Source organism: Macaca nemestrina, chromosome 13, assembly GCF_043159975.1.
Source record: "Macaca nemestrina isolate mMacNem1 chromosome 13, mMacNem.hap1, whole genome shotgun sequence".
Lineage (NCBI taxonomy): Eukaryota > Metazoa > Chordata > Mammalia > Primates > Cercopithecidae > Macaca > Macaca nemestrina.
Window position 1 is genome coordinate 46,651,531 of NC_092137.1, and position 27,381 is coordinate 46,678,911.

Here is a 27,381-nt window from a genome sequence, read left to right on the forward strand (position 1 = left end):
TCACTTACAAAACACACATTCAAAGATGAAATTAGGAATTTCAGGGCAGCAAATACAGATCACTAAACCCCAGATGCTGGGCCCTTCGGAGCATGGGTCCCTGTGTGACTGTGCTGGTTGGATGCCCATTAAGTTGATTCTGGACATGTGAGGAAAACCTCTAGACCTCATTAAATAACATCAGTTTGGGTACTGAAGCTGAAACAAAGGAAGAAAAACACACTTCATATGCATATTAAACTAGAGCACCCAGATCCACAGGCCAAGAACACTATTCACATCTCACACATTCACCACCTGAGGCCAAGCTGAAGAGCAGATGTCATCACTCCCTTCATCCCAGACTGCAGAATGGACCAGAAGCTGTGGCATGGATGGATGAATTGGAATTTGAATTCTGAGCATTAATTTGGGCTTTATTTCAAAGTTAACACTTTAGCCATCCAAGGGGTATTTCATGAAGAAAAACAGAACAATATCAGAGCATCAAAGAGGAGGAAACACTACTAGTTTCTTTTCCCCCCAAAACTTAAACTTTCGTGGTTTAGTGGTTCAACACTAGCTTCACTTCCCAGAGGCTTATATAAAGAACTTTCTGTTGGCGTTAGCACCAAACAAGGCCATTCGTATTTCTGGCATCTTTTCCTTCGCTGAGAGATCCAGTCGGCTTTCCAAGGTATTTGAAACCTTTATTCTCTGATTGCCACTGTAGACCTCCACACCTCCAGCTGCATTCACAGCCAGGTATGCCTCTTGATCAATCTGGACCTCCACATGTTTTTGGGAAATTGTCATGTATTCGGGGATGGCTTTTTGCACAGCAGCCTCCACCAGGAGGAGGTCCTGTGGCCGGCAGCGCACAATCATCACAGGTTCCAGCAGTCGGAGCAGACCCTGGAGCACCAGTTTATCCAGAAGCCCCTGGTAGACCTCTGGGTTCTCCACAATCCGGCTGAGTCTCAGCTTCGCCTCACTGAGCAAATCCGAGATGAGGTCATCTCGGGCTCTCAGGACTTTCAGCCTTGCCTGATTCCTCATGGTGGACATCTGGATTTTCTTCTGCTGCTCTATCTGCTTCTCCTTTTTCTCGTAATACTCCATAATCTTCAGTCGTTGGGTTTGCACAAGGCGTCCTTTCTCAATGTTAAACTCTTCCTCAGCCTTGGCATCGATTTCCTCTGCTTTCTCATTGGCTTCCTGCTCAATGAAAGCCATCATGTGCTTAATCTGCTTTTTCACATCGACATCACTCAGGGCCATGGGTGCTCTCAGAGGCGATGGCAGAGAGGGAGCTGGCACACTGGCTCCTTTAACTTAGGACAATTTCAGGAGTGTCTCTGGAATTCCACTTTCTCAGCTATACCAGTGAACAAGAGGACGAAAGAGAAAGTCAGAGGCTTTAGAGGAGGATTGCAGAAACTGTATATATAGGAATACATATATGTATTCCTATATACATATATATAGGAGACATATATATAGGAGACCCCTCACTTCACAGATGAGGAAACTGAGGTTCAGAGAGGGAACACAATTCATCCAAGTTTATACTCTAGAAGAACAGAGACTTGAACCTGGGTCTCCAGAATTCCATCCCTGCTACACTCACTATCATTGTCATCAAATAATAATGAGGCAGTTAGGGCAGACCTAGTCCAGAAGCTCTCTATGGAGCAGTGGCCTGAGACTCAGATAGCAAGTCAACAGAATGGAAATACCAAATTAATACATAAATGGAAAGCATATCCACATTTTGGGGTCAGAAGGGTTGGGGAAAGTCTTAAGAAACTCGTGGTCAGCCAGGATTTAATCCAGAAAGGCTGCCTGGAGGTAGGAGGGTTGTAAGAACCTTCAAATGATACAGAGAAAAGGAATACTACTAAGCAGAAAATGGCGCCTTGGAGAGATGAGATTTGCTTTGTAACCTAGCATGAGATCCATCCTAAAGAATGTTCCATGTGCACTTGAGGAGAATGTGTATTGTGCTGCTGTTGGGTGGAATGTTCTGCATACATGTCTGTAAGTCCATTTGGTCTATAGTGTTGTTCAAGTTCTCTGTTCTTTACTGATTTTCTGTCTGCATATTCTATCCACTATCTATTCACTTCCCAGAAGCTTATATTTAAAAACTTCATGGCTGAGAACAGTGGCTCATGCCTGTGATCCCAGCACTTTGGGAGGCCAAGGCAGGTGGATCATGAAGCCAGGAGATAGAGACCATCCTGGCCAACATGGTGAAACCACATCTCTACTAAAATACAAAAAAATTAGCCAGGCATGGTGGCATGTGCCTGTAGTCCCAGCTACTCAGGAGGCTAAGGGAGGGGAATCACTTGAACTCAAGAGGCAGAGGTTGCAGTGAGCTGAGATCGCACCACTGCACTCCAGCCTGGTGACAGAGCAAGACTCCATTTCAAAAAACAAAACAAAACAAAACTTTATATACTTTATATAAGTCTAGACCTCCCCACTTCCCTAGAGCTCATATAAGGGAAGGGGGAGAGATTGAAGGTGGTCTTTTTACTGGAAGTGATTTCCAAACCTGGATGTATATCTGAACCACTTGGAGGATCTTTAAGAAACATAGCTTTTAGCGTGGTGACTCACGCCTGTAATCCCAGCACTTTGGGAGGCCGAGCTGGGTGGATCACCTGAGGCCAATAGTTCAAGACCAACCTGGCCAACATGGTGAAATCCCATCTCTACTAAAAATACAAAAATTAGCTGGGCGTGGTGGTGGCTGCCTGTAATCCCGGCTATTCAGGGAGCTGAGGCAGGAGAATCACTTGAACCTGGGAGGTGGAGGTTCCAGTGAGCTGAGCTTGCGCTATTGCAGTCCAGCCTGGGCGACAAGAATGAGATTCTGTCTCAAAAAATAAAAAAATAAATAAAAAGAAAAAGAAAATATAGCTTTTAAGGCCCCAACACTATACCTACTGAATCAGAATCTCTGCCAGTAAGGTCTGGGAATCCATATCTTTGAAAGGCTCCTGGGATGCTCAACAAGCCCAGGAAAAGGATGTATGAACAAAATGAGAATATCAAAAAAGATATAGAAAATATGAAAAAGAACCAAACAAATTTTGGAGCTGAAGAATACAATAACTGAACTGAAAAAACTCACTAGAGGAGTTCAACAGGAAAAGATCAGTGAGCTTGAAGATACAACATTTGAAATTATCCAGTCAAAGGAGCAAAAAAAAAAAAAAAAAAAGAATGACAGAGAGAAAAGAAAGCCTAAGAGACTTATGGGGCGCCATCAAGCAGACCAATATATGCATTATGGGAGTCTCAAAAGAAGTCTGGGAAAAAAGGATAGAAAGTTTTTAAAGAAATAATGGCCAAAAACTTCTCAAATCTGGAGAAGGAAATGTCTATCCACATTCAAGAAGTCTAATGGACTTGAACTAAGATAAACCCAAAAAAGTCCTTATCAAGACACATTATAATCAAATTGTCAAAAGTCAAAGACAGAGATAATTTTGAAAGCAGAAAGAGAAAAGAGTCTCATCACATATAAGGGAGCTTCCATAAGACTACCAGTGGATTTCTCAGTAGATATCTTATAGTACAGGAAAGAGTAAGATGGTATATTCAAAGGGATGGAAAAAAACCCCCTGCTAATCAATAATACTATATTTGGAAAAACTGTCCTTCGAAAATGAAAGAAAACTAAAGATGTTGCTAGATAAACAAAAGCTGAGGAAGTTCATCACCACTAGACCTACCTTACAAGATATACTAAAGGGAACCCTTCTATTTCAAATGAAAGGCCACTAGACAGCATATGAAAGTATAAAGCTCACTAGTAAAGATAAAGATACTGGCAAATACAGAACACTGTAATACTGTAATGGTGGTATGTAAATCACTTTTAATTCTGGTATAGAAGTTAAAAGGTTGGGGGGCGCCCAAGATGGCCGAATAGGAACAGCTCCAGCCTCCAGCTCCCAGTGTGAGTGACACAGAAGACGGGTGATTTCTGCATTTTCAACTGAGGTACTGGGTTCATCTCACTGGGGTGTGTCGGACAGTTGGTGCTAGTCAATGGGTGCAGCCCAACCAGCGAGAGCTGAAGCAGGGCGAAGCATTGCCTCACCTGGGAAGCACAACGGAGAAGGGAATTCCTTTTCCTAGCCAAGGGAAACTGAGATACACAACACCTGGAAAATCGGGTAACTCCCCCCCAATACTGTGCTTTACCAAGGGTCTTAGCAAACAGCACACCAGGAGATTATATCCCATGGCTGGCCCGGAGGGTCCTACGCCCACGGAGCCTCCCTCATTGCTATCACAGCAGTCTGAGATCTAACTGCAAGGTGGCAGCAAGGCTGGGGGAGGGGCACCTGCCATTGCTGAGGCTTAAGTAGGTAAACAAAGCCACTGGGAAGCCCGAATTGGGTGGAGCCCACCACAGCTCAAGGAGGCCTGCCTGCCTCAGTAGACTCCACCTCTGGGGACAGGGCATAGCTAAACAAAAAGCAGCAGAAACCTCTTTAGATGTAAATGTCCCTGTCTGACAGCTTTGAAGAGAGCAGTGGTTCTCCCAGCACAGAGGTTTAGATCTGAGAAAGGACAGACTGCCTGCTCAAGTGGGTCCCTGACCCCTGAGTAGCCTAACTGGGAGACATCCCCCACTAGGTGCAGACTGACACCTCACACCTCACATGGCTGGGTACACCTCTGAGACAAAGCTTCCAGAGCAAGAATCAGACAGCAGCACTTGCTGTCAGCAATATTCTATCTTCTGAAGCCTCTGCTGCTGATACCCAGGCAAACAGGGTCTGGAGTGGACCTCAAGCAAACTCCAACAGACCTGCATCTGAGGGTCCTGACTGTTAGAAGGAAAACTAACAAACAGAAATGACACCCACACCAAAACCCCATCAGTAAGTCACCATCATCAAAGACCAAAGGCAGATAAAACCACAAAGATGGGGGAAAAGCAGTGCAGAAAAGCTGCAAATTCAAAAAATGAGAGTGCATCTCCCCCTCCAAAAGAACGCAGCTCATCACCAGCAAGGGAACAAAGCTAGACACAAAATGACTTTGACGAGCTGAGCGAAGAAGGCTTCAGTCAATCAAACTTCTCAGAGCTAAAGGAGGAACTACGTACCCAGTGCAAAGAAACTAAAAACCTTGAAAAAAGAATGGAAGAATGGATAACAAGAATAACCAATGCAGAAAAGTCCATAAATGAACTGATAGAGATGAAAACCATGACACAAGAACTACGTGACAAATGCACAAGCTTCAGTAACCAACTCGATCAACTGGAAGAAAGAGTATCAATGACTGAAGATCAAATGAATGAAATGAACTGAGAAGAGAAGTTTAGAGAAAAAAGAGTAAAAAGAAATGAACAAAGCCTCCAAGAAATATGGGATTATGTGAAAAGACTAAATCTACGTCTGATTGGTGTGCCTGAACGTGACGGGGAGAATGGAACCAAGTTGGAAAACACTCTGCAGGATATTATCCAGGAGAACTTCCCCAACCTAGCAAGGCAGGCCAACATTCAAATTCAGGAAACACAGAGAACACCACAAATATACTCCCTGAGAAGAGCAACTCCAAGACACATAATTGTCAGATTCACCAAAGTTGAAATGAAGGAAAAAATGTTAAGGGCAGTCAGAGAGAAAGGTCAGGTTACCCACAAAGGGAAGCCCTTTAGACTAACAGCAGATCTCTCGGCAGAAACTCTACAAGCCAGAAGAGAGTGGAGGCCAATATTCAACATTCTTAAAGAAGAGAATTTTCAACCCAGAATAGCATATCCAGCCAAACTAAGTTTCATAAGTGAAGGAGAAATAAAATTCTTTACAGACAAGCAAATGCTGAGAGATTTTGTCACCACCAGGCCTGCCCTACAAGAGATCCTGAAGGAAGCACTAAACATGGAAAGGAACAACTGGTACCAGCCATTGCAAAAATATGCCAAAATGTAAAGACCGTCAATGCTAGGAAGAAACTGCATCAACTAACAAGCAAAACAACCAGCTAATATCATAATGACAGGATCAAATTCACACATAACAATATTAACCTTAAATGTAAATGGACTAAATGGTCCAATTAAAAAACAAAGACTGGCAAACTGGATAAAAAGTCAAGACCCATCAGTTTGCTGTATTCAGAAGACCCATCTCACGTGCAGAGACACACATAGGCTCAAAATAAAGGGATGGAGGAAGATCTACCAAGCAAATGGAAAACAAAAAAAAGGCAGGGGTTGCAATCCTAGCCTCTGATAAAACAGACTTTAAACCAACAAAGATCAAAAGAGACAAAGAAGGCCATTACATAATGGTAAAGGGATCAATTCAACAAGAAGAGCTAACTATCCTAAATATATATGCACCCAATACAGGAGCACCCAGATTCATAAAGCAAGTCCTTAGAGACTTACAAAGAGACTTAGACTCCCATACAATAACAACGGGAAACTTTAACACTCCACTGTCAACATTAGACAGATCAATGAGACAGAAAGTTAACAAGGATATCCAGGAATTGAACTCAACTCTGTACCAAGTGGACCTAATAGACATCTACAGAACTCTCTACCTCAAATCAACAGAACATACATTATTCTCAGCACCACATCACACTTATTCCAAAATTGACCACATAGTTGGAAGTAAAGCACTCCTCAGCAAAAGCAAAAGAACATGAATTATAACAAACTGTCTCTCAGACCACAGTGCAATCAAACTAGAACTCAGGACTAAGAAACTCAATCAAAACCACTCAACTACATGGAAACTGAACAACCTGACCCTGAATGACTACTGGGTACATAACGAAATGAAGGCAGAAATAAAAATGTTCTTTGAAACCAATGAGAACAAAGATACAACATACCAGAATCTCTGGGACACATTTAAAGCAGTGTGTAGAGGGAAATTTATAGCACTAAATGCCCACAAGAGAAAGCAGGAAAGATCTAAAATTGACATTTAAAAGAACTAGAGAAGCAAGAGCAAACACATTCAAAAGTCAGCAGAAGGCAAGAAATAACTAAGATCAGAGCAGATCTGAAGGAGATAGAGACACAAAAAACCCTTAAAAAATCAATGAATCCAGGAGCTGGTTTTTTTAAAAGATCAACAAAATTGATAAACCGCTAGCAAGACTAATAAAGAAGAAAAGAGAGAGGAATCAAATAGACGCAATAAAAAATGATAAAGGGAATATCACCACTGACCCCACAGAAATACAAACTACCATCAGAGAATACTATAAACACCTCTACGCAAATAAACTAGAAAACCTAGAAGAAATGGATAAATTCCTGGACATATACACTCTCCCAAGACTAAACCAGGAAAAAGTTGAATCCCTGAATAGACCAATAGCAGGCTCTGAAATTGAGGCAATAATCAATAGCCTACCAACCAAAAGAAGCCCAGAACCAGCCAGATTCACAGCCAAATTCTACCAGAGGTACAAGGAGGAGCTGGTACCATTCCTTCTGAAACTATTCCAATCAATAGAAAAAGACGGAATCCTCCCTAACTCATTTTATGAGGCCAACATCATCCTGATAACAAAGCCTGGCAGAGACACAACAAAAAAAGAGAATTTTAGAACAACATCCCTGATGAACATTGATGCAAAAATCCTCAATAAAATACTGGCAAACCAAATCCAGCAGAAGATCAAAAAGCTTATCTACCATGATCAAGTGGGCTTCATCCCTGGGATGCAAGGCTGGTTCAACATATACAAATCAATAAATGTAATCCAGCATATAAACAGAACCAAAGACAAAAACGACATGATTATATCAATAGATCCAGAAAAGGCCGTTGACAAAATTCAACAGCCCTTCATGCTAAAAACTCTCAATAAATTCGGTATTGATGGAACGTATCTCAAAATAATAAGAGCTATTTATGACAAACCCACAGCCAACATCATACTGAATGCGAAAAAACTAGAAGCATTCCCTTTGAAAACTGGCACAAGACAGGGATGCCCTCTCTCACCACTCCTATTCAACATAGATAGTGTTGGAAGTTCTGGCTAGGGCGTATTCAATTAGGAAAAGAAGAAGTCAAATTGTCCCTATTTGCAGATGACATGATTGTATATTTAGAAAACCCCATCATCTCAGCCCAAAATCTCCTTAAGCTGATAAGCAACTTCAGCAAAGTCTCAGGATACAAAATCAATGTGCAAAAATCACAAGCATTCTTATACAACAATAACAGACAGAGAGCCAAATCATGAGTGAACTCCCATTCACAATTGCTTCAAAGATAATAAAATACCTAGGAATCCATCTTACAAGGGATGAGAAGGACCTCTTCAAGGAGAACTACAAACCACTGCTCAGTGAAATAAAAGAGGACACAAATAAATGGAAGAATATACCATGCTCGTGGATAGGAAGAATCAATATTGTGAAAATGGCCATACTGCCCAAGGTAATTTATAGATTCAATGCCATCCCCATCAAGCTACCAATGACTTTCTTCATAGAATTGGAAAAAAATACTTTAAAGTTCATATGGAACCAAAAAAGAGCCTGCATTGCCAAGACAATCCTAAGCCAAAAGAACAAAGCTGGAGGCATCACGCTACCTGACTTCAAACTGTACTACAAGGCTATAGTAACCAAAACAGCATGGTACTGGTACCAAAACAGAGATATAGACCAATGGAACAGAACAGAGCCCTCAGAAATAATACCACACATCTACAACCATCTGATCTTTGACAAACCTGACAAAAACAAGAAATGGGGAAAGGATTCCCTATTTAACAAATGGTGCTGGGAAAATTGGCTAGCCATAAGTAGAAAGCTGAAACTGGATCTTTTCCTTACTCCTCATATGAAAATTAATTCAAGATGGATTAGAGACTTAAATGTTAGACCTAAAACCATAATAACCCTAGAAGAAAACCTAGGTAATACCATTCAGGATACAGGCATGGGCAAGGACTTCATGTCTAAAACACCAAAAGCAACAGCAACAAAAGCCAAAATTGAAAAATGGGATCTAATTAAACAAAGAGCTTCTGCACAGCAAAAGAAACTACCATCAGAATGAACAGGCAACCTACAGAATGGGAGAAAATTTTTGCAATCTACTCATCTGACAAAGGGCTAATATCCAGAACCTACAAAGAACTCAAACAAATTTACAAGAAAAAAACAACCCCATCAAAAATTGGGCAAAGGATATGAACAGACACTTCTCAAAAGAAGACATTTATACAGCCAACAGACACATGAAAAAATGCTCATCATCACTCGCCATCAGAGAAATGCAAATCAAAACCACAATGAGATACCATCTCACACCAGTTAGAATGGCAATCATTAAAAAGTCAGGAAGCAACAGGTGCTGTAGAGGATGTGGAGAAATAGGAACACTTTTACACTGTTGTTGGGACTGTAAACTAGTTCAACCATTGTGGAAAACAGTGTGGCGATTCCTTGAGGATCTAGAACTAGAAATACCATTTGACCCAGCCATCCCATTACTGGGTATATACCAAAGGATTATAAATCATGCTGCTATAAGGACACATGCACATGTATGTTTATTGCGGCACTATTCACAATAGCAAAGACTTGGAATCAACCCAAATGTCCATCAGTGACAGACTGGATTAAGAAAATGTAGCACATATACACCATGGAATACTATGCAGCCATATAAAGGATGACTTTGTGTCCTTTGTAGGGACATGGATGTAGCTGGAAACCATCATTCTCAGCAAACTATCGCAAGAAAACCAAACACCACATGTTCTCACTCATAGGTGGGAATTGAACAATGAGATCACTTGGACACAGGAAGGAGAACATCACACACCGGGGCCTATTGTGGGGAGGGGGGAGAAGGGAGGGATAGCATTAGGAGATATACCTAATGTAAATGACAAGTTAATGGGTGCAGCACACCAACACGGCACCTGTATACATATGTAACAAACCTGCATGTGGTGCACATGTACTCTAGAACTTAAAGTATAATAAAAAAAAAAAAAGAATGCTGTTTTCTTAGCTTGAGCTAAAGCTGTATCAAATAGCTATTCATAATTAATTTTTTTGTAAAATAGATATAGGCCTTTCATGTGACTCATATTAAATGTAAAATGCTCTTATTAGATAGCTATAGCACTGGCAATAGTTACCATTCATAAAAATAAAATTTTAAAAAGGCAAAATTAATTAATTAATTAATACTTTTTTGTTAAAAAAAGTTAAAAGGCAAAACTATAAAAAGTAAATATAACTATAAAAATTTGTTAATGGATACATAATATAAAAAGATGTAATTTGTTGTATCAATAACAATGTTGGGGGGGTAAAAAAAGAGTTTTTGCTTGTGACTGAAGTTAATTCATCAGCTTAAAATAGACGGTTAAAATTATAACATGTTTCATGTTAGCCCACAGCTACCATAAAGAAAATACTTATGGAAGTTACACAAAATAAAATGTGAAAAGAATTGAAGTATGTTGCCACTGGGGGTTGGGGACAGGTGTGGGAGAGTCAAACACAAGGAAGATAGCAAGAGAGGAAAAGAGAGTCAAAAAGCCACGAGACAAAAAAACAGTTAACAAATGGCAACAGTCAGTCTTTCTCTATCAGTAATTACTTTAAATATAAATGGATTAAATGTTCCAATCAAAATATATAGAGTGGCTGAATGGATTAACAAAATAAACAAGAGCTTACTATTCGCTGTCTACAAGAGACTAATTTTAGAAATTAAGGACAGACAGACCGGGCATGGTGGCTCACGCCTGTAATCCCAGCACTTTGGGAGGCCAAGGTGGACAGATCATGAGGTCAGGAGATCAAGACCATCCTGACTAACACTAAAAATACAAAACAATTAGCCAGGCATGGTGGTGGGCGCCTGTAGTCCCAGCTATTCAGGAGGCTGAGGCAGGAGAATGGTGTGAACCGGGGAGGCAGAGCTTGCAGTGAGCCAAGATCGTGCCACTGCACTCTAGCCTGGGCGACAGAGTGAGACTCCATCTCAAGAAAAAAAAAGAAATTAAGGACACACACAGGCTGAAGGTGAAAGATGGAAAAATATATTCCATGCAAAAGTAACAAGAGAGGGCAGGGGTGCCCATACTTATGTCAGACAAAATAGACCTTAAGTCAAGAACTGTCATAAGAGACAAAGACATTATATAATGATAAAAGGGTCAATTCACCTGGAAGATAGAACATTTATATATGTATCCAACATTGGAGCACCCAAATATATGAAGCAAGCATTGCCAGAACCAAAGGAAGAAATAGACAGCAATAATAGTAGGAGATTTCAATACCCTATTGTCAAAATGGAGAGAATATCCAGACAGAAAATCAGTAAAGAAACAGAGAACTTGAACAACATCATAGACCAAATGGACCTTAAAGACATATATGCAGAGCATTCCACCCAACAGCAGCACAATACACATTCTTCTCAAGTGCACATAGAACAGTCTTTAGGACAGATCACATGTTAGGTTATAAAACAAATCTCAATAAATTTAAGAAGATTGAAATCACACCAGGTATCTTTTCCAACTGTATAGAATGAAACTGGAAATCAATAGCCAAAGGAAAATTAGAAAACTCACACATATGTGGTAATCAAACAACACATCTTTGAACAACCAAGGGTTAAAGAGTAAGTCAGACCACGTACAGTGGCTCATGCCTATAATCCCAACACTTTGGGAGGCTGAAGCAGGAATCACTTGAACCTGGGAGTGCGAGGCTGTAATAAGCTAATGAGGTGCCACTGCACTCCACTCTGGGCAACAGAATGAGACCCTGTCTCTAAAAAAAATTTTTTTTTAAAGAATAAGTCAAAAAGAAAACTAGAACATATCTTGAGAACAAATGAAAATGAAAATACAACATACCAAAGCTTATGAGATGCAGCAAAAGCAATTCTAAGAGGAATGTTTATAGTAGTAACATCTATATTAAAAAAAAAAAAAAAAAACTCTCAAGTTACCTAACTTCACACCTCAAGGAACTAGAATACTTGTTTACTGAAAACTATAAAACATTGCTTAAAGAAGTTAAAAACACAAATAAATGGAAAGACATCCCATGTTCATATGTTGGAAGAACTAATATTGTTAAAATGTCCATACTAATCAAAATGATCTACAGATTCTGTGCAATCCCTATCAAAATCCTGATGGTATTTTTTGCAGAAACAGGGTGGGAGAATTCTAAAATTCATATGGAATCACAAAGAACCCCAAATAGCCAAAAACAATCTTGAGAAAGAACAACAAAGCTAGAGGTCTCACACTTCCTGACTTCAAAATATACTACAAAGTTAAAGTAATTAAAACAGTATGGTACTGGCATAAAGCTAGATATATAGACCAATAGAAAAGAATGAAGAGCCCAGAAATAAACCCCACATTTACAATCAAATGATTATCAATAAGGGTGCCAAGACTACATAATGGGGGAAGGATAGTCTCTTCAATAAATGATGTTGGGAAAACTAGATGTTCATATGCAAAAGAATGAAATGGGACCCTTATTTTAAGCATACACAAAAATCAACTAAAAATTGATTGAAGACTTAAACATAAGGCCTGAAACAGTAAAATTCCTAGAAAGAAACATGCGGGAAAAGCTTCATAACATTGGTCTTGATGATTATTTCTTACATATGACACAGCACAGACAACAAAAGCAAAAATAGATAAATGAGATTGTGTAACATTTAAAAGCGCCTGTGCAGCAAATCAAACAAACCACAGAGTGAAAAGGTAACCAATGGAATGGGAAAAATATTTGCAAATCGTACATCTCATAAGAAGTTAATATCCAGAATACATAAGGAACTCTTACAACTCAAAGCAAAAGCAACAACAACAAACTTGATTTTAAAATGGGCAAAACACCTGAGTAGACATTTCTCCAAAGAAAACATACACAGGCCAACAGGCATAGGAAAACACATGCTCAACATCAATCATCAAGGAAATGCCAAGCAAAAGTACAATGAGATATAACTTTACTCCTGATAGGATGGTCATTATTTTTTTAAAAAGAAGAAAGAAAAAGAAAATAACAAGTGTTGGCAAGGATGTGCAGAAACTGGAACTCCTGTGCACTGGGTTGGTGGGAATGTAAAATGATGCAGCTGCTATGGAACACAGTATAGGGGTTATTCAACAAGTTAAAAGTAGAATTACCATATAATCCAGCAATCCCACTTCTGGGTATTTATTCAAAAGAACTGAAAATAGAATCTTGAAGAAATGTTTGCACACCAATGTTCAGGGAAGCATTATTCAAAATAGCCAAGAGTAGAAACAATCTACATGCTTATTGATGGATGGATAAAGAAAATGTGGTGTATACATAAAATGGAATATTACAAAGCCTTAAAAAGGAAGAAAATCCTGTCACATGTCACAACATAGATGGACTTTGAGGACATAATTCTAAGTAAAATAAGCCCATCATAGAAGATTAAATACTGCATGATTCCACTTATGGGATATTTAAAGTAGTCAAACTCATGGAACCAGGAAATATTAATAGAATGACAGTTTCCAGGGGTGGGGGTAGGGGAAATGGGGTTCTGTTCAATGGATGTAGTTTTTGTGATGCAAGATGAAAAAGTTCTAGAGACCTGCTGTATGGTAATGTGCATACAGTTAACAGTACTGTACCATACTCTTAAACATTTGTTATACAAACACACACACACACACACACATGCTATCCCAGAAAGCTGTACCACTTACCGAGCTTGGTGGAAAAACCACCCAGTGTTTGTGACAAAGACCGAGCCCTTGGGTTCAACCTTACAAAACGTTATTGGAAGTCAGAAAGAAAATTTATTTAGCCCATCCACTCCATTCATTACTTTAGGATTCACTTTTTAAAAAAAAAAACCCTGCATTTTTGTAACTGTAGCAAAAGTATTTTCTGTGCCTAAATAAGACAAGTCAATAGTGTGTGTGTGTGTGTGTGTGTGTGTTTTAAGGCTCCCTGGGTAACCCTGATGCTGACCAGCTTTAGGAACCACTGTCAATGAAAGCAGAGAGAGTACAAGGTCCAGGAAGCCCCAGGTTACGTGTATATAGGAAGAAATACACTAGGTGAAGCCTTACAAGTCTCCTGCCAGGGGCCTGCCTTTGCTCTGGCGCTGGGAGTCTGCACACAGAATGTGGAACTTGGAATGCACACTGGAACCTGGCACTGTTGATTCCTTCTTCACACAGATGACCCTTGCAGTCTGACCGGGCAGCTTGAATCCAAACAGCCAGGCTGTCACTGGGGAAGGCTGGCCAAGTTTGCCAAGAGGAGGCTAAAAGGGATTTCCTTGGCACCCGGGGCCATGACCGGGGTTATCCTTGCACACTCAGAATCTCAGTTAAGTTGGCACATGGTAGCCTTTAGCTCTAGGGTGGGCTCACCTTAACAGGTATGCTTGGGGACCCAGGCAGCCAGTTTGCTAATTTACTCATGAAAAATACAGCTGTCATGTCGGTGGATCATGGCCTCCTTTCCTTCTATGTGAGTTGCACGTGAAGCCAGATCTGAAGGTTGTTGAATAAGAAACCAGCACAAGCAAAATTCACCAGATGGTCTTTAAGAGAGCCACACCCACAACAGGGGATGCTGTGTTCCAGCTCATGAGGGAGGACATCCTCTTCATGCCCAGATAGGGCCTAATGGGCATCGCCAGCTTCCACAGCGTCGGCGTGGGCTCTGCAGTCAGACTGCCAGAATTCAGATCCTGATTCTGCACTTACCATTTGTATGACTTTGGCAAAGCAGTATACCTCTCAAGGCCTCAGTTTCCTCATCTGTATAATAAAAATAATAGCAGCCACATCATTGGATTATTGTAAGGATTAAATGAAAGAAGTGAGATGTTTAGCACAATGCTAGGCGTGGTTAATCTTCATGTCTGGTAGTTATTATTATCATCATGACCACTACTACTACTATTATTATCCTCGTCTCCTCTGATTTAGGCCTCACTCTTCATCACAGTTGTTCTGTGTGTACAGGATACCTATGAATGATTAGGTTTCCACTCACTAAAGTGGAAACATATTCTAGTCTTGCCTCTTTGTAACAAACTTAGCAGCCCTGCCTGGAGTTAGTGACCCTCCTCTCCACAACACTTCATGGTACCTTTGCCCACAGTCTCAGGTGGCCAGCCATATCCTTTGTGATGGTGGGGGAAGTTCCTGAATTCCATGGGATGAGGTGGAAGTCATCTCACAGTCTGTCACACACCTTTGCACCTGAATCTGCAGTCCTGAGTTCTCGTGTCCCCTCCCTGCACCCCCACTTCTAAATAGCTCATTAGTGCTGGCACATGAAGGCAGCTGCAGGGTGGGGCAGAGTTAAAAAGCAGGGATTGAGCAAGTGCCTCTGCAGGAACACGTGTGCCCATGTAATGTGTCTGGCAGATGTAACTTCCGGTCTGTCTGGGATAGAGATTATGAGCCCACATGGGCCTGTGACTTAAGCAAAACAACAAAACAAACCAAGAAATGTGAAACACACATGTCTGTTCTTGCACGAGGGCTCAGACACTTCTACACCGCTGAAGCAGGCGGATACTGTAAGTGGCATCCACTCCGCCTGTGCTGGGGACAGCAGAAAGGGCCCTGCAAGCCAGACTTGGCTCTCGTGAACCCTTCACTACAGGGGCCTCCCCCTAAACACAGCCTCAGTCCCACTTAACAGCTTTGGCTTATGCTGCTGTCTTGGCTATGTTTCCCTCCACTTAATAAATCCTATCCATATATTCAGGCCCAGTTTAAGCCCTACCACTCCTTGATCTCTGGACTCCTCCTCCAAATGACAGCATGGTCTGTTTTCCAGATACAATTCAGAGCTGGATTCAGTGTCTGTTTTGCCAGTTATTTTTGCTCCCTTTAGGAAGCTTCTTTGAAAATGAGAATCTCCTTCCCTAGCAGGGACTGAGTGCAGATACATGCTCCTTTAACATGGATTGGTTGGATTAAAGGCTTGGGGATGGGAGGAATTTTTTTTTTTTTTTTTTTTTTTGCCTTTTTAAAAATTGCGAAATACAAAATGCAGTCAGACAAGTACATAAAACAGCAATGTCTGGCTTAATGAGTATTACGAGGCAAATATCCTTTAACCACCATCCAGATCAAGAGAACATTGCCAGCATCCCAGAAGCCTCTCCATATGACCTTTGGGAAGCAGACATTTCCAAACTGGTGATCGTATATTCGTGGGCGTGGGAAAGGTCTTTATTTCATTTTTATTTTTATTTATTTATTTTTTTATTTTTTTATTTTTTTGAGACGGAGTCTCACTCTGTCGCCCAGGCTGGAGTGCAGTGGCCAGATCTCAGCTCACTGCAAGCTCCGCCTCCCGGGTTTACGCCATTCTCCTGCCTCAGCCTCCCGAGTAGCTGGGATTACAGGTGCCCGCCACCTCACCCGGCTAGTTTTTTGTATTTTTTTAGTAGAGACGGGGTTTCACCGTGTTAGCCAGGATGGTCTCGATCTCCTGACCTCGTGATCCACCCGTCTCGGCCTCCCAAAGTGCTGGGATTACAGGCTTGAGCCACCGCGCCCGGCCTATTTCATTTTTAGAAATGGGTCTCACCATTATGCTGAGGCTGACATCAAATTCTTGGGCTCAAGCAATCCTCCCACCTCGGCCTCCCAAGGCGCTGGGATTATGGCCATGGGCTACCTTGCCTGGCCTGGGAAGGATCTTTAGAGGAAGTGTGAGCTGGGAACTCTCTTCTCGGGCCCATGCCTGCACGAGCGTGTGAGCATCTTGGGGAAATGCCAAATCCACAGCACCATGAGATGGAGGAGGCAACCGCAGGGAGTGCTTGGTGGGCAAAATGTGTCTGTCAACCTGGAGCCCTGCTCAGACCCTGCAGCAACTGCTCTTCATTCCAGCTAGGATTTGTAAGCAAATCTGAGGTCAGATGTGTCTGGGTTGTGCTTCCTACCCCTAGGCAAAAGGGAAGCAGGACCAAACGTGGGCCTCCAGACACTTAGAGATTGCAGACTGAGGAAGGAGGAGAAGGGGCTTTCCAGAGCTGGGAGCACAGGGCCACTTACAGGGCCCAGGAAGTGGGTGAGAAAATGTAGAGGAGTAATGACTCCTTTGGGGGATTTTAAATATTGAGTATATGGGAAGTGGGGCATCCCCTCTTCTGTCTTTCTTTCTTTTATTATTTATTTATTTATTTTTGAGACAGAGTCTCACTCTGTCGCCCAGACTGGAGTGCAGTGGTGCGATCTTGGCTCACTGCAACCTCCGCCTCCTGGGTTCAAGCGATTCTCCTGCCTCAGCCTCCCGAGTAGCTGGAACTACAGGCGCCCGCCACCACGCCTGGCTAATTTTTTGTATTTTTAGTAGAGGCGGAGTTTCACCGTGCTAGCCAGGATGATTCGATCTCCTGACCTTGTGATCCATCCGCCTTGGCCTCCCCAAGTGCTGGGATTACAGGTGTGAGCCACTGTGCCCAGCCCTGTCTTTCAAAAAGTATTTTTTGGCTGAGTGAGGTGGCTCATGCCTGTAATTCCAACACTTTGGGAGGCAGAGGTAGAGGACTGCTTGAGCTCAGGAGTTCAAGACCAGCCTGGGTATCATAATGGGACCCCATCTCTACAATTGTGCTTTTTTTTTAATTAGCCAGGAATGATGGTGTGCACCTAGCTACTTGGGAAGCTGTCCTAGCTACTTGGGAGGCTGAAGTGGGAGGATTGCTTGAGAGGTCAAGGCTGCAGTGAGCTGGGATTGTGCCTACTGCACTCCAACCTGGGCAACAGAGTGAGATCCTGTCTCAAAAAAAAAAAAAAAAAAAAACTTACTGAATACCTACTATGTGTCAAGCACTGGGCAGACACCAGAGATAGAGCAGAGAACACAACAGACACCAGCTCTGCCTCCCAAGCCCATGAGGAATGGGGGAGAGGAACCATGGGCAGGTAATCACACTAAAGTAGGGTGTTTAGGAACTGACACTTCCAAGAAAGCCGAGAATGAAGGAATCCCATCCCTAAGCCTTCCTTCCAAGCTCATCATGGGCTCTTTTATAATATATTGGTTTTTTTTTTTTTATTTACTTCTGCTAAAAAACAAAAACAAAAACAGGGCCAGGCACAGAGGCTCATGCCTATAATCCTAGCACTTTGGGAGGCCGAGGCAGGCAGATCAGGAGTTCAAGACCAGCCTGGCCATCATGGCAAAACCCCATCTCTACTAAAAATACAAAAATTAGCTGGGCGTGGTGGTGGGTGGCTGTAGTCCCAGCTACTTAGGAGGCTGAGGTAGGAGAATGGCTTGAACTCGGGAAGCGGAGGTTGCAGTGCACCAAGATTGCACCATTGCACTCCAGCCTGGGTGACAGACCGAGACTCTAACTCAAAAAAAATAAATAAATAAATAACAGGATAATGGCAGAACGTGCAGGTTTGTTACATAGGATATGTGTGCCATGGTGGTCTGCTGCACTTATTGACCCATCCTCTAAGTTTCCTCCCCTCGCCCCCAACCCCCAAAAGGCCCTGGTGTGTTATATTCCCCTCCCTGTGTCCATGTGTTCTCAATGTTCAACTCCTACTTATGAGTGAGAACATGCAGTGTTTGGTTTTCTATTCCTGCATTACTTTGCTGAGGATGATGGCTTCCAGCTTCATCCATGTCCCTGCAAAGGACATGATCGCATTCCTTTTTATGGCTGCAGAGTATTCCATGGTGTGTATATACTACATTTTCTTTATCCAGTCTATCATTGATGGGCATTTGGGTTGGTTCCAAGTCTTTGCTTTATAAATAGTGCTGCAATAAACATATGTGTGCATGTGTCTTTATAGTAGAATGATTTATAATCTTTTGGGTATATACCCAGTAATTGATTGCTGGGTCAAATGCTATTTCTGATTCTAGATCCTTGAGGAATTGCCACACTATCTTCTTACAATGGTTGAACTAATTGACATTCCCACCAACAGCGTAAAAGTGTTCCTATTTCTCTATGGCCTCACCAGCATCTATCGTTTCCTGACTTTTTAATAATTGCCATTCTGACTGGCATGAGATGGTATCTCATTGTGGTTTTGATTTGCACTTCTTTGAAGATCAGTGATACTCAGCTTTTTTTCATATGTTCGTTGGCCACGTAAATGTCTTCTTTTGAGAAATGTCTGTTCATATCCTTTCCCCACTTTTTGATGTTTTTTTTTTTTTTTAATTGTAAGTATGTTTAAGTTCCTCATAAATTCTGGATATTAGGCATTTGTCAGATGAGTAGATTGCAAAACTTTTCTCCCATTCTGTAGGTTGTCTGTTCACTCTGATGATAGTTTCTTTCGCTGTGCAAAAGCTCTTTAGTTTAATTAGATCCCATTTGTGAATTTTGGCTTTTATTGCAATTGCTTTTGGCATTTTTGTCATGAAGTCTTTGCCCATTCCTATGTCCTAAATTGTATTGCCTAGGTTTCTTCTAGGGTTTTTATGGTTTCGGGTTTTACATTTAAGTCTTTAATCCATCTCAAGTTAATTTTTTTTTTTTTTTTGAGACAGAGTCTCGCTCTGTCGCCCAGGCTGGAGTGTAGTGGCCGGATCTCAGCTCACTGCAAGCTCCGCCTCCCGGGTTCACGCCATTCTCCTGCCTCAGCCTCCCGAGTAGCTGGGACTACAGGCGCCCGCCACCTCGCCCGGCTAGTTTTTTGTATTTTTTTTTTTTTTAGTAGAGACGGGGTTTCACCGTGTTAGCCAGGATGGTCTCGATCTCCTGACCTCGTGATCCGCCTGTCTTCGCCTCCCAAAGTGCTGGGATTACAGGCTTGAGCCACCGCGCCCGGCCTCAAGTTAATTTTTACATAAGGTGTAAGGAAGGGGTTCAGTTTCAGTTTTCTGCATATGGCTAGTCAGTTTTCCCAGTATCACTTACTGAATAGGAGATCCTTTCCCCATTGCTTTTGTCAGGTTTTTCAAAGATCAGATGGTTGTAGATGTGCGATGTTATTTCTGAGGTCTCTGCTCCATTGCTCTATATGTCTGTTTTGGTACCAGTACCATGCTGTTTTGGTTACTGTAGCCTTGTAGTATAGTTTGAAGTCAGGTAGTGTGATGCCTCCAGCTTGGTTCTTTTTGTTTAGGATTGTCTTGGCTATATGGGGTCTTCTTTGATTCCATATGAAATTTAAAATAGGTTTTTTTTTTTTAATTCTGTAAAGAATGTCAATGGTAGTTTAATGGGAATGCATTGAATCTATAAATTACTTTGGTCAGTATGGCTATTTTCATGATATTAGTTCTTCCTATCCATGAGGATGGAATGTTTTTCCTTTTGTTTGTGTCCTCTCTTATTTCCTTGAGCAGTGGTTTGTAGTTCTCCTTGAAGAGAACCTTCACATCCCTTGTTAGCTGTGTTCCTAGGTATTTTATTCTCTTTGTAGTGATTGTGAATGGGAGTTCATTCATGATTTGGCTCTCTGCTTGCCTATTGTTGGTGTAAAGGAATACTTGTGATTTTTGCACACTGATTTTGTATCCTGAGACTCTGCTGAAGTTGCTTATCAGTTCAAGAAGATTTTGGGCTGAGATGATGGAGTTTTGTAAATATAAAATCATGTCATCTGCAAACAGAGGCAACTTGACTTCCTCTCTTCCTATGTGAATACCCTTTATAATGTATAGTTGACCTGAAGATGTTTAAACAAGGTAGGGGATGGTTTGAGACCTTCCATGGGTAACAACAGAACACCAATAGGGAGGGAAGGAGATGAAGATAAATGAAAGAACATAAGCCAATTTAGGAAAACTCAGACAAGAAAATGAGGTTTCAGGGCACATCAACGTAGTCCTTAACTTGGAGGCAAGTCACCTGGAAAATGTAGAAAGTTGTATTATTTATTAAGGAGAATTTATCCAAATAAATAAAAATCAATCACATCTTTATGGAGACCCAACTTCAAGCAATGTCTTGTGGTTTCAGAGAGGGCCCTGGTTTAAAATAGCAGAAAAGTATCTGGCACTCAAAATGGGATGGGATAAGGGGCAGGAAAGGACACAGCCGGAGTGACTGCAGACTTCAGCTGAGGGAGCAGCCCTGTGGGCAAGGCGCCAGTCAGGGACGGAGTAGTAATGGTGGGTACTGAGAGATGGACTGTCATCATAAGCAGAAAGAAAGACATTCTGGATGGGGAGAACACTGCGGGCAAATGCCTGCTGGTGGAAAGGGGTCTGAGGTCTGGGTGTGGACAGCAGGTGGGTTTGGCAGTAGCCAACAGACTTGCTGAGGACAATGTCTAGAAAGACACTGGGGTGCAGCTGGGGAAGGGTGGAAATGTCCGCCTGAGATTTGGGGCATTACGCAAAAGAGCCCGTCAAAGGCTTCTTAGCATGACTGTACCTTCGCCAAACCTGGGCTCAGGAAGATCAGCCTGGGGGTAGTGGCGGCAGGAGTCTTGGACTCTATGCCAAAAGCCAGAGAGAGCCTGTACACAGTGAGGACCAGGACACAAGACAAGGCATCGCGAGTAGAAGGAAGAGATATGGCCCATGGGCTGTTGGGTGTCAGGTCTGAGGATTCGGCCTCTGGCTACACAGAACAGAGCAGCTCAGTTTGGGGTGAGGGTGTGAGAAAGCAGGGACAGGCACTCTGCTCCCTCGCGAGCAAGCTTGGGAGAGAAGGCAAGGGCGAGAGAGTTCATTTGCTCTGGAAGTAACAGGAGACACCTGGAGGGGAAATCAGAAGGGCCTGAAAAGCTTCATCTCTGCTTCAGTTGCTGACAAGTAAGGGGCCACATAGAGTTTTGTTCCAAGAACTCCACTCACACTGGCAAAGTAGGCTTTGGTCAGGACTGGAGAAAGCTAATGCCTACAGGCAGGGGAAGAAACCTTTCTCCCAAAATAATTTACATGAAGAATTCACAACCGAATTTCTCCTTCTAAAACATCTGCAGGCAGGTTACTTCAAAGCAGTCAGGTTCTCCCCAAGAGTCATTTGCTTCAAAGCTGCATATCTAGAAGTTTCCAGTGGCAGTTTCTCCAAAAAGAAAAGCCCTTCATTTCCATCCCCGTCTAAAGGGGCAAGTACCTCCCTGGTCTGCTGCCTTAGAAAATGTGGACTAGGATGTCATAAGATCTGATTTTTTAGAGAAGTTGGAAATCCTATTTTAAAAGTGAAACGTATCTTTTTTGTTCTATTGTGGTAAAATGTATATAACAAATTTTGCCATTTAACCATTTCTAAGTGTACATTATTTATTATTATTATTATTTTGAGACAGAGTTTCACTCTTGTTGCCCAGGCTGGAGTGCAGTGGTGCGATCTCGGCTCACTACAACCTCCGCCTCCTGGGTTCAAGTAATTCTTGTGCCTCAACCTCCCGAGTAGCTGGGACTACAGGCGTGCATCACCACGCTTGGCTAATTATGTATTTTTAGTAGACACGAGTTTTCACCATGTTGGCCAGACTGGTCTTGAACTCCTGACCTCCAGTGATCCACCTGCCTCAGCCTCCCAAAGTGCTGGGATTACAGGTGTGAGCCACCGCACCCTGCCTTTTTAAGTGTACATTTATGTAGCATTAAGAATATTCACATGGTTTTGCAACTATCACCACCATCCATCTCCAGAACTTTTTCATCTTCCCAAATTTAAACTGTGTATCCATTAAACACTAATCCCACATACTCTTCCCCAAGTAACTGTTGGCAACCACCATCCTACTTCCTGTCTCTATGAATTTGAGTACTCCAGGTACCTCATATAAATAGAATCATAATATTTGTCCTTCCTTTGCTGGCTTATTTCACATAGTATGATGTCTTCAGGATTCCCCATATTGTAGCACTGGTCAGAATTTCCTTCCTTTTTGTGGCTGAATGTTTCATTGTGTGTATATACCACATTTTGTCTACTCATCCATTCATAGAGACTTGGGTTGCTCTCCCTTCTTGGCCATTGTGAATAACGCTGCTATGAACATGCGTATATAAATATCTGTTCAAAGACCTGCTTTCACTTCTTTGGGGTATATGCCTAGAAGTGGAATTGCTGGATCACATAGTAGTTCTAAGCTCAGTGTTTTGAGGAATGTCCACACCCTTTTCCCCAGCCGCACTATTTTACAGTTCACAGCAATGCACATGGGTTCCAATGCTTCCACAACTTTGCCAATACTTGCTGTTTTCTGGTTTTGTTTTTGTTTTTTTCTTTCTTTTGTGTCTTGGCTCTGTTGCCCAGGTTGGAGTGTAGTGGCATAATCATAGTTCACTGCAGCCTCAAACTCCTGGCTCAAGCAATCTTCCCACTTCAGCCTCCTGAGTAGCTGGGACTACAGGTGCACACCACCATGTCCCACTAATTTTTTTTTTTTCAGATGGAGTCTCGCTTTGTCGCCCAGGCTGGAGTGCAGTGGCTCAATCTCGGCTCACTGCAAGCTCCGCCTCCCAGATTCACACCATTCTCCTGCCTCAGCCTCCCGAGTAGCTGGGACTACAGGCGCCTGCCACCATGCCCGGCTAATTTTTGGTATTTTTAGTAGAGACAGGGTTTCACTGTGTTAGCCAGGATGGTCATGATCTCCTGACCTTGTGATCCACCCGCCTTGGCCTCCCAAAGTGCTGGGATTACAGGCGTGAGCCACCGTGCCCAGCCAGTCCAACTAATTTTTAAATTTTTTTGTAGAGGAAGGAGTCTCACTTTGTTGCCCAGGCTGATCTTGAACTCTTGGCCTCAAGTGATCCTCCCCCTTAGCCTCCCGAAGTGCTGGGATTACAGGTGTGAGCCACCATGCCTGGTCCTGGGTTTGTTGTTGTTGTTGTTGTTTTAAATAATAGCCATCCTAATGGATATGAAATTACCCATTGTGGTACCATTGTGGTTTTGATTTGCATATCCCTAATGATAAGTGATACTTAGCATCTTTTCATGTGCTTATTGGCCATTTGCTTATCTTCTTTGGAAACTGTTTACTCAAGTTCTTTGCCCATTTTTAAAATCAGGTTGCTTGGTTTTTTGTTGTTGTTGAGTTATAGAGGTTCCATCCCTCTGTGGTCCGGAGCACTCACCTCCAGCCACAAGCCAGTGCACTCAGCCAGCAGAGACCTGCATTGGAGTGTCTCCAGGTGTGGACCGTGACCCTCTGGTGGACTGTGAAATCATTTAGTAGGTTATCACTGAATAAAAAAAAATGAAACCAAATGGAATCAAAAATCCAGAATTCATTACAGGTGGTAAGGTTAAGTATTGTTATATCAAACCTTTTGTTATATGTATAGATATATGTGCACACACACAAACATAATATATGTATGTGAATGTATTCCAGTTCACAATGAAAAATGTATTTGTTACTGCAATTTGCAGGACAAGGTTTTTGAGAAACACTGCACTACAAGTTAAATAAATTCACCCTTCTTAGAAAGCAGTGAAGCAACCATCTGTTGTTACTTAAGACGATCTTGGAAGGTCTCATGTACCCACTCAATCCACTTGTCAAAGTATTCACCCCCCAAAATAGCCCTCTTTGAAGGTGGGAACGGGGTGGTGGCAGTGATCTGAGATCCTGGCTGCATGGCATATAAGCAGTCTATATGGCTAATAGTGGGCATGCCCCACGTGCTGTGTAGACACGGGGCATCACAGGATGGTGACTCCTCCAGGGCAGGACTCCCTTCTCCCACTTCATGAGGGTGGAAACCAGGCTGACCCTGGAACAGGAGGTCTCCCTCTCCCTTGGAGGCTCCATGGGCAGCATCTTGGTGTCACAAGATGCATCCGGGACTGGGCATCAGAGGTTCAGACCCCAGTCCTGATGCCACTCACAGGCTGGGCAATCTGGATAAAGGCTGACAATCTGCTTGAATTCACCCAGGGACACAAAACTACTTATGTAAAACCAGGATGTTGATGAGGAGTCCTGTTGCCCTCACGGTGGAGCTGAGAAGGCCAAATAGTGGAAGAAGCAAACAAGCTTTGTAAAGTGAGGGAGAAATATCAGATGCTGTCATTTACAAATCACCACTTCCCTGCCCATGGGCTCCCAGAGCTCCTCATTCTGCCCTTCCTTGAACCATACTCCTAGAGCTGCCTATGGAGAAGTTGACCCAGGCTGGAGGTCAGAGCCCCAGGAAGCCTCCAGAGGGGCCGAGGGTAGGTATGAAGTCAGCAAGGAACCCCGGGAAATAGCCCTTCAAAGGCAGCTGGCTGCCCAGGCCTCTAACCTGGAAGTCGTGGGTAGGGACAGCCCCAAGAGGGAGGGCAGGAACACCAGAAGCAGTTTCTACTAGTCCTCAGCCTCGAGTTACACATTCAGATGCCCAACACTGCTTTGATACTGACTTGATTCTCACCATGACGAGTCCTGGCTAGCCTCATGTTTGCTGTTAGACACAGCTCAACCTAATGCAGGGAAGGTACTGGTTTGCAGGGAAGAGACTGTACCCATTCAATGCTGTCCCTCACCATGCCTGGGGGCTTCCTCAGTGATCTTCTTGGGAAGAGGACTATTTCTGACCCACTCTGCACTCATCTCAACACTGCCCACAGAGTCTAGTACATAGCAGTAGCTTAATAATAATGATTTGACTGGGTGTGGTGGCTCATGCCTGTAATCCCAGTGCTTTGGAAGGCCAAGGCAGGAGGATTGCTTGAGGCCAGGAGTTTGAAACCAGCCTGGGAAACGTAGTAAGATCCCATCTCTACAAAAAATTTTTAAAATGAGCTAGGCATGGTGGTGTGCACCTATGGTCTCAGCTACTCAGGAGGCTGAGGCGGGAGGATCACTAGAGCCCAGGTGTTTGAGGCTGCAGTGAGCCGTGATTGTGCCACTGCACTCCAGCCTGGGCAACAGAGTGACACCTGTCTTTAATAATGATGATGATAATAATAATAATTTATTGAACCCATGGATGAATGGGTGGGTGGTGAGGAAGTAGTCTCCCCAATAGACTCTCAACAATCTTAGGAATTTGCAACCTTCTTTGAGTTGAAGGAGAGAGGGGTACAAAGATGATGAACGTGAGGGTGATGCAGTGGCCTGATCAGGGCTCTCAGGGAGCTCAGGGCAGGAAATGTTTTTAAACCAGAAAGAAATTATTTCAATGTATTTATAACCTGTCCTGTTATATTGTTGCAAAGGGGGTTGGAGGATATCCCTGACTGTGTGGCATCTGCTGGAAATTCCCACCTTTAACTGAAGGTCTCAGGATCACTCAGTTCAGGCCACAGCTGCACCTCTCCAGAATGCCGCTCGGTCTCCTACCACCTACATACAGAGCCCTCTCCTCTTCCAGCCCCAGGATTCCCTGGTCCCTACAACATGTGAGAGATCAGGGTGGCTCCAGGAGAGAAGCACTGGGCTGAACAGAAGCCAAGAAGAGGTTCAGGCCTGTGCACAGTAAAGGGATGGTGCTGGTGGGTGGGGTGGTCATGGCCCCAATTCTGCCACTATCTCAGGGTAGGTCAGGCAATCCAACTTTCAGGAACCAAGAACCATCACCCTCCTCCTTTCTCTAATACTCATTTCAGAGGTCAAACAGTTTGTCATTTACGTCTTCAAACACAAAGATTCTCATTATTACCTGCTTTCCCTGGCCACCTGCCCTGCACTCTCCCCAAGTGTTACTATATATGATATAATTATCAGTATGGTTGTATTTAAGTCTTTTATCTTGCTATTTATTTTCCATTTTAAAGAGCTATTCTTTCTTCCTTTTTTCCTCTTTTCCTGATGTATCAGTTTGTTCTCACATTGCTAATAAAGACATACCCAGGACTGGGTAATACATAAAGGAAAGAGGTTTAATTGACTCACAGTTCAGCATGCCTGGGGAGGCCTTACAATCATGGCAGAAAGCAAAGGGGAAGCAAGACACATCTTACATGGCAGCAGGCAAGAGAAAGCTTGTACAGGGAACTCCCCTTTGTAAAACCATCAGATTTCGTGAGACTTATTCACTAGCACGAGAACAGCACAGGAAAGACCCGAGCCCATGATTCAGTTACTTCCTACCGGGCCCCTCCCATGGCACGTGGGAACTATGGGAGCTACAATTCAAGATGAGATTTGGGTGAGGACACAGCCAAACCATATTACCTGACTTTTTTTTCTCTTGGTTGGTGGATACATTTTTTGAAATTGAGGTGAATTTAAAGTGAATATTTCAGTAGCATTTATTACATTCACAAAGTTGTAAAACTATTGCCTCTATCTAGTTTCAAAACACTTTTATCACTCCAGAAAGAAACCTCATATACATTAAGCAGTTGCTCCTCATTTTCCCTTCAAACCCTACCATCCCCAGCCCATAGCAACCACCAACGTACATTCTGTCTATGAATTTACCAGTTCTGGATATTTCATGTAAATGGAAACATACAACATATAGCGTTT

General features: G+C 42.7%; 1 protein-coding gene across 4 annotated transcripts in view; it reads right to left on the reverse strand.

Annotated features, from left to right (window-relative positions):
* Positions 1-311: 311 nt before the first annotated feature.
* LOC105464966 (ATPase H+ transporting V1 subunit E2) overlaps positions 312-27,381 on the reverse strand; it is a 32,422-nt gene continuing 5,352 nt past the window's right edge. The window contains exons 1-2 of one of the 4 annotated variants that reach the window (XM_071076656.1): positions 14,770-14,876; positions 312-1,357 (exon numbers count right to left, since the gene is read on the reverse strand). In XM_071076656.1, the coding sequence (XP_070932757.1) occupies positions 580-1,260 (681 nt within the window). In that variant the 5' untranslated portion in view covers positions 1,261-1,357; positions 14,770-14,876 and the 3' untranslated portion in view covers positions 312-579. The other 3 variants (XM_011713134.2, XM_011713135.3, XM_071076655.1) reach the window with 3 other exon arrangements.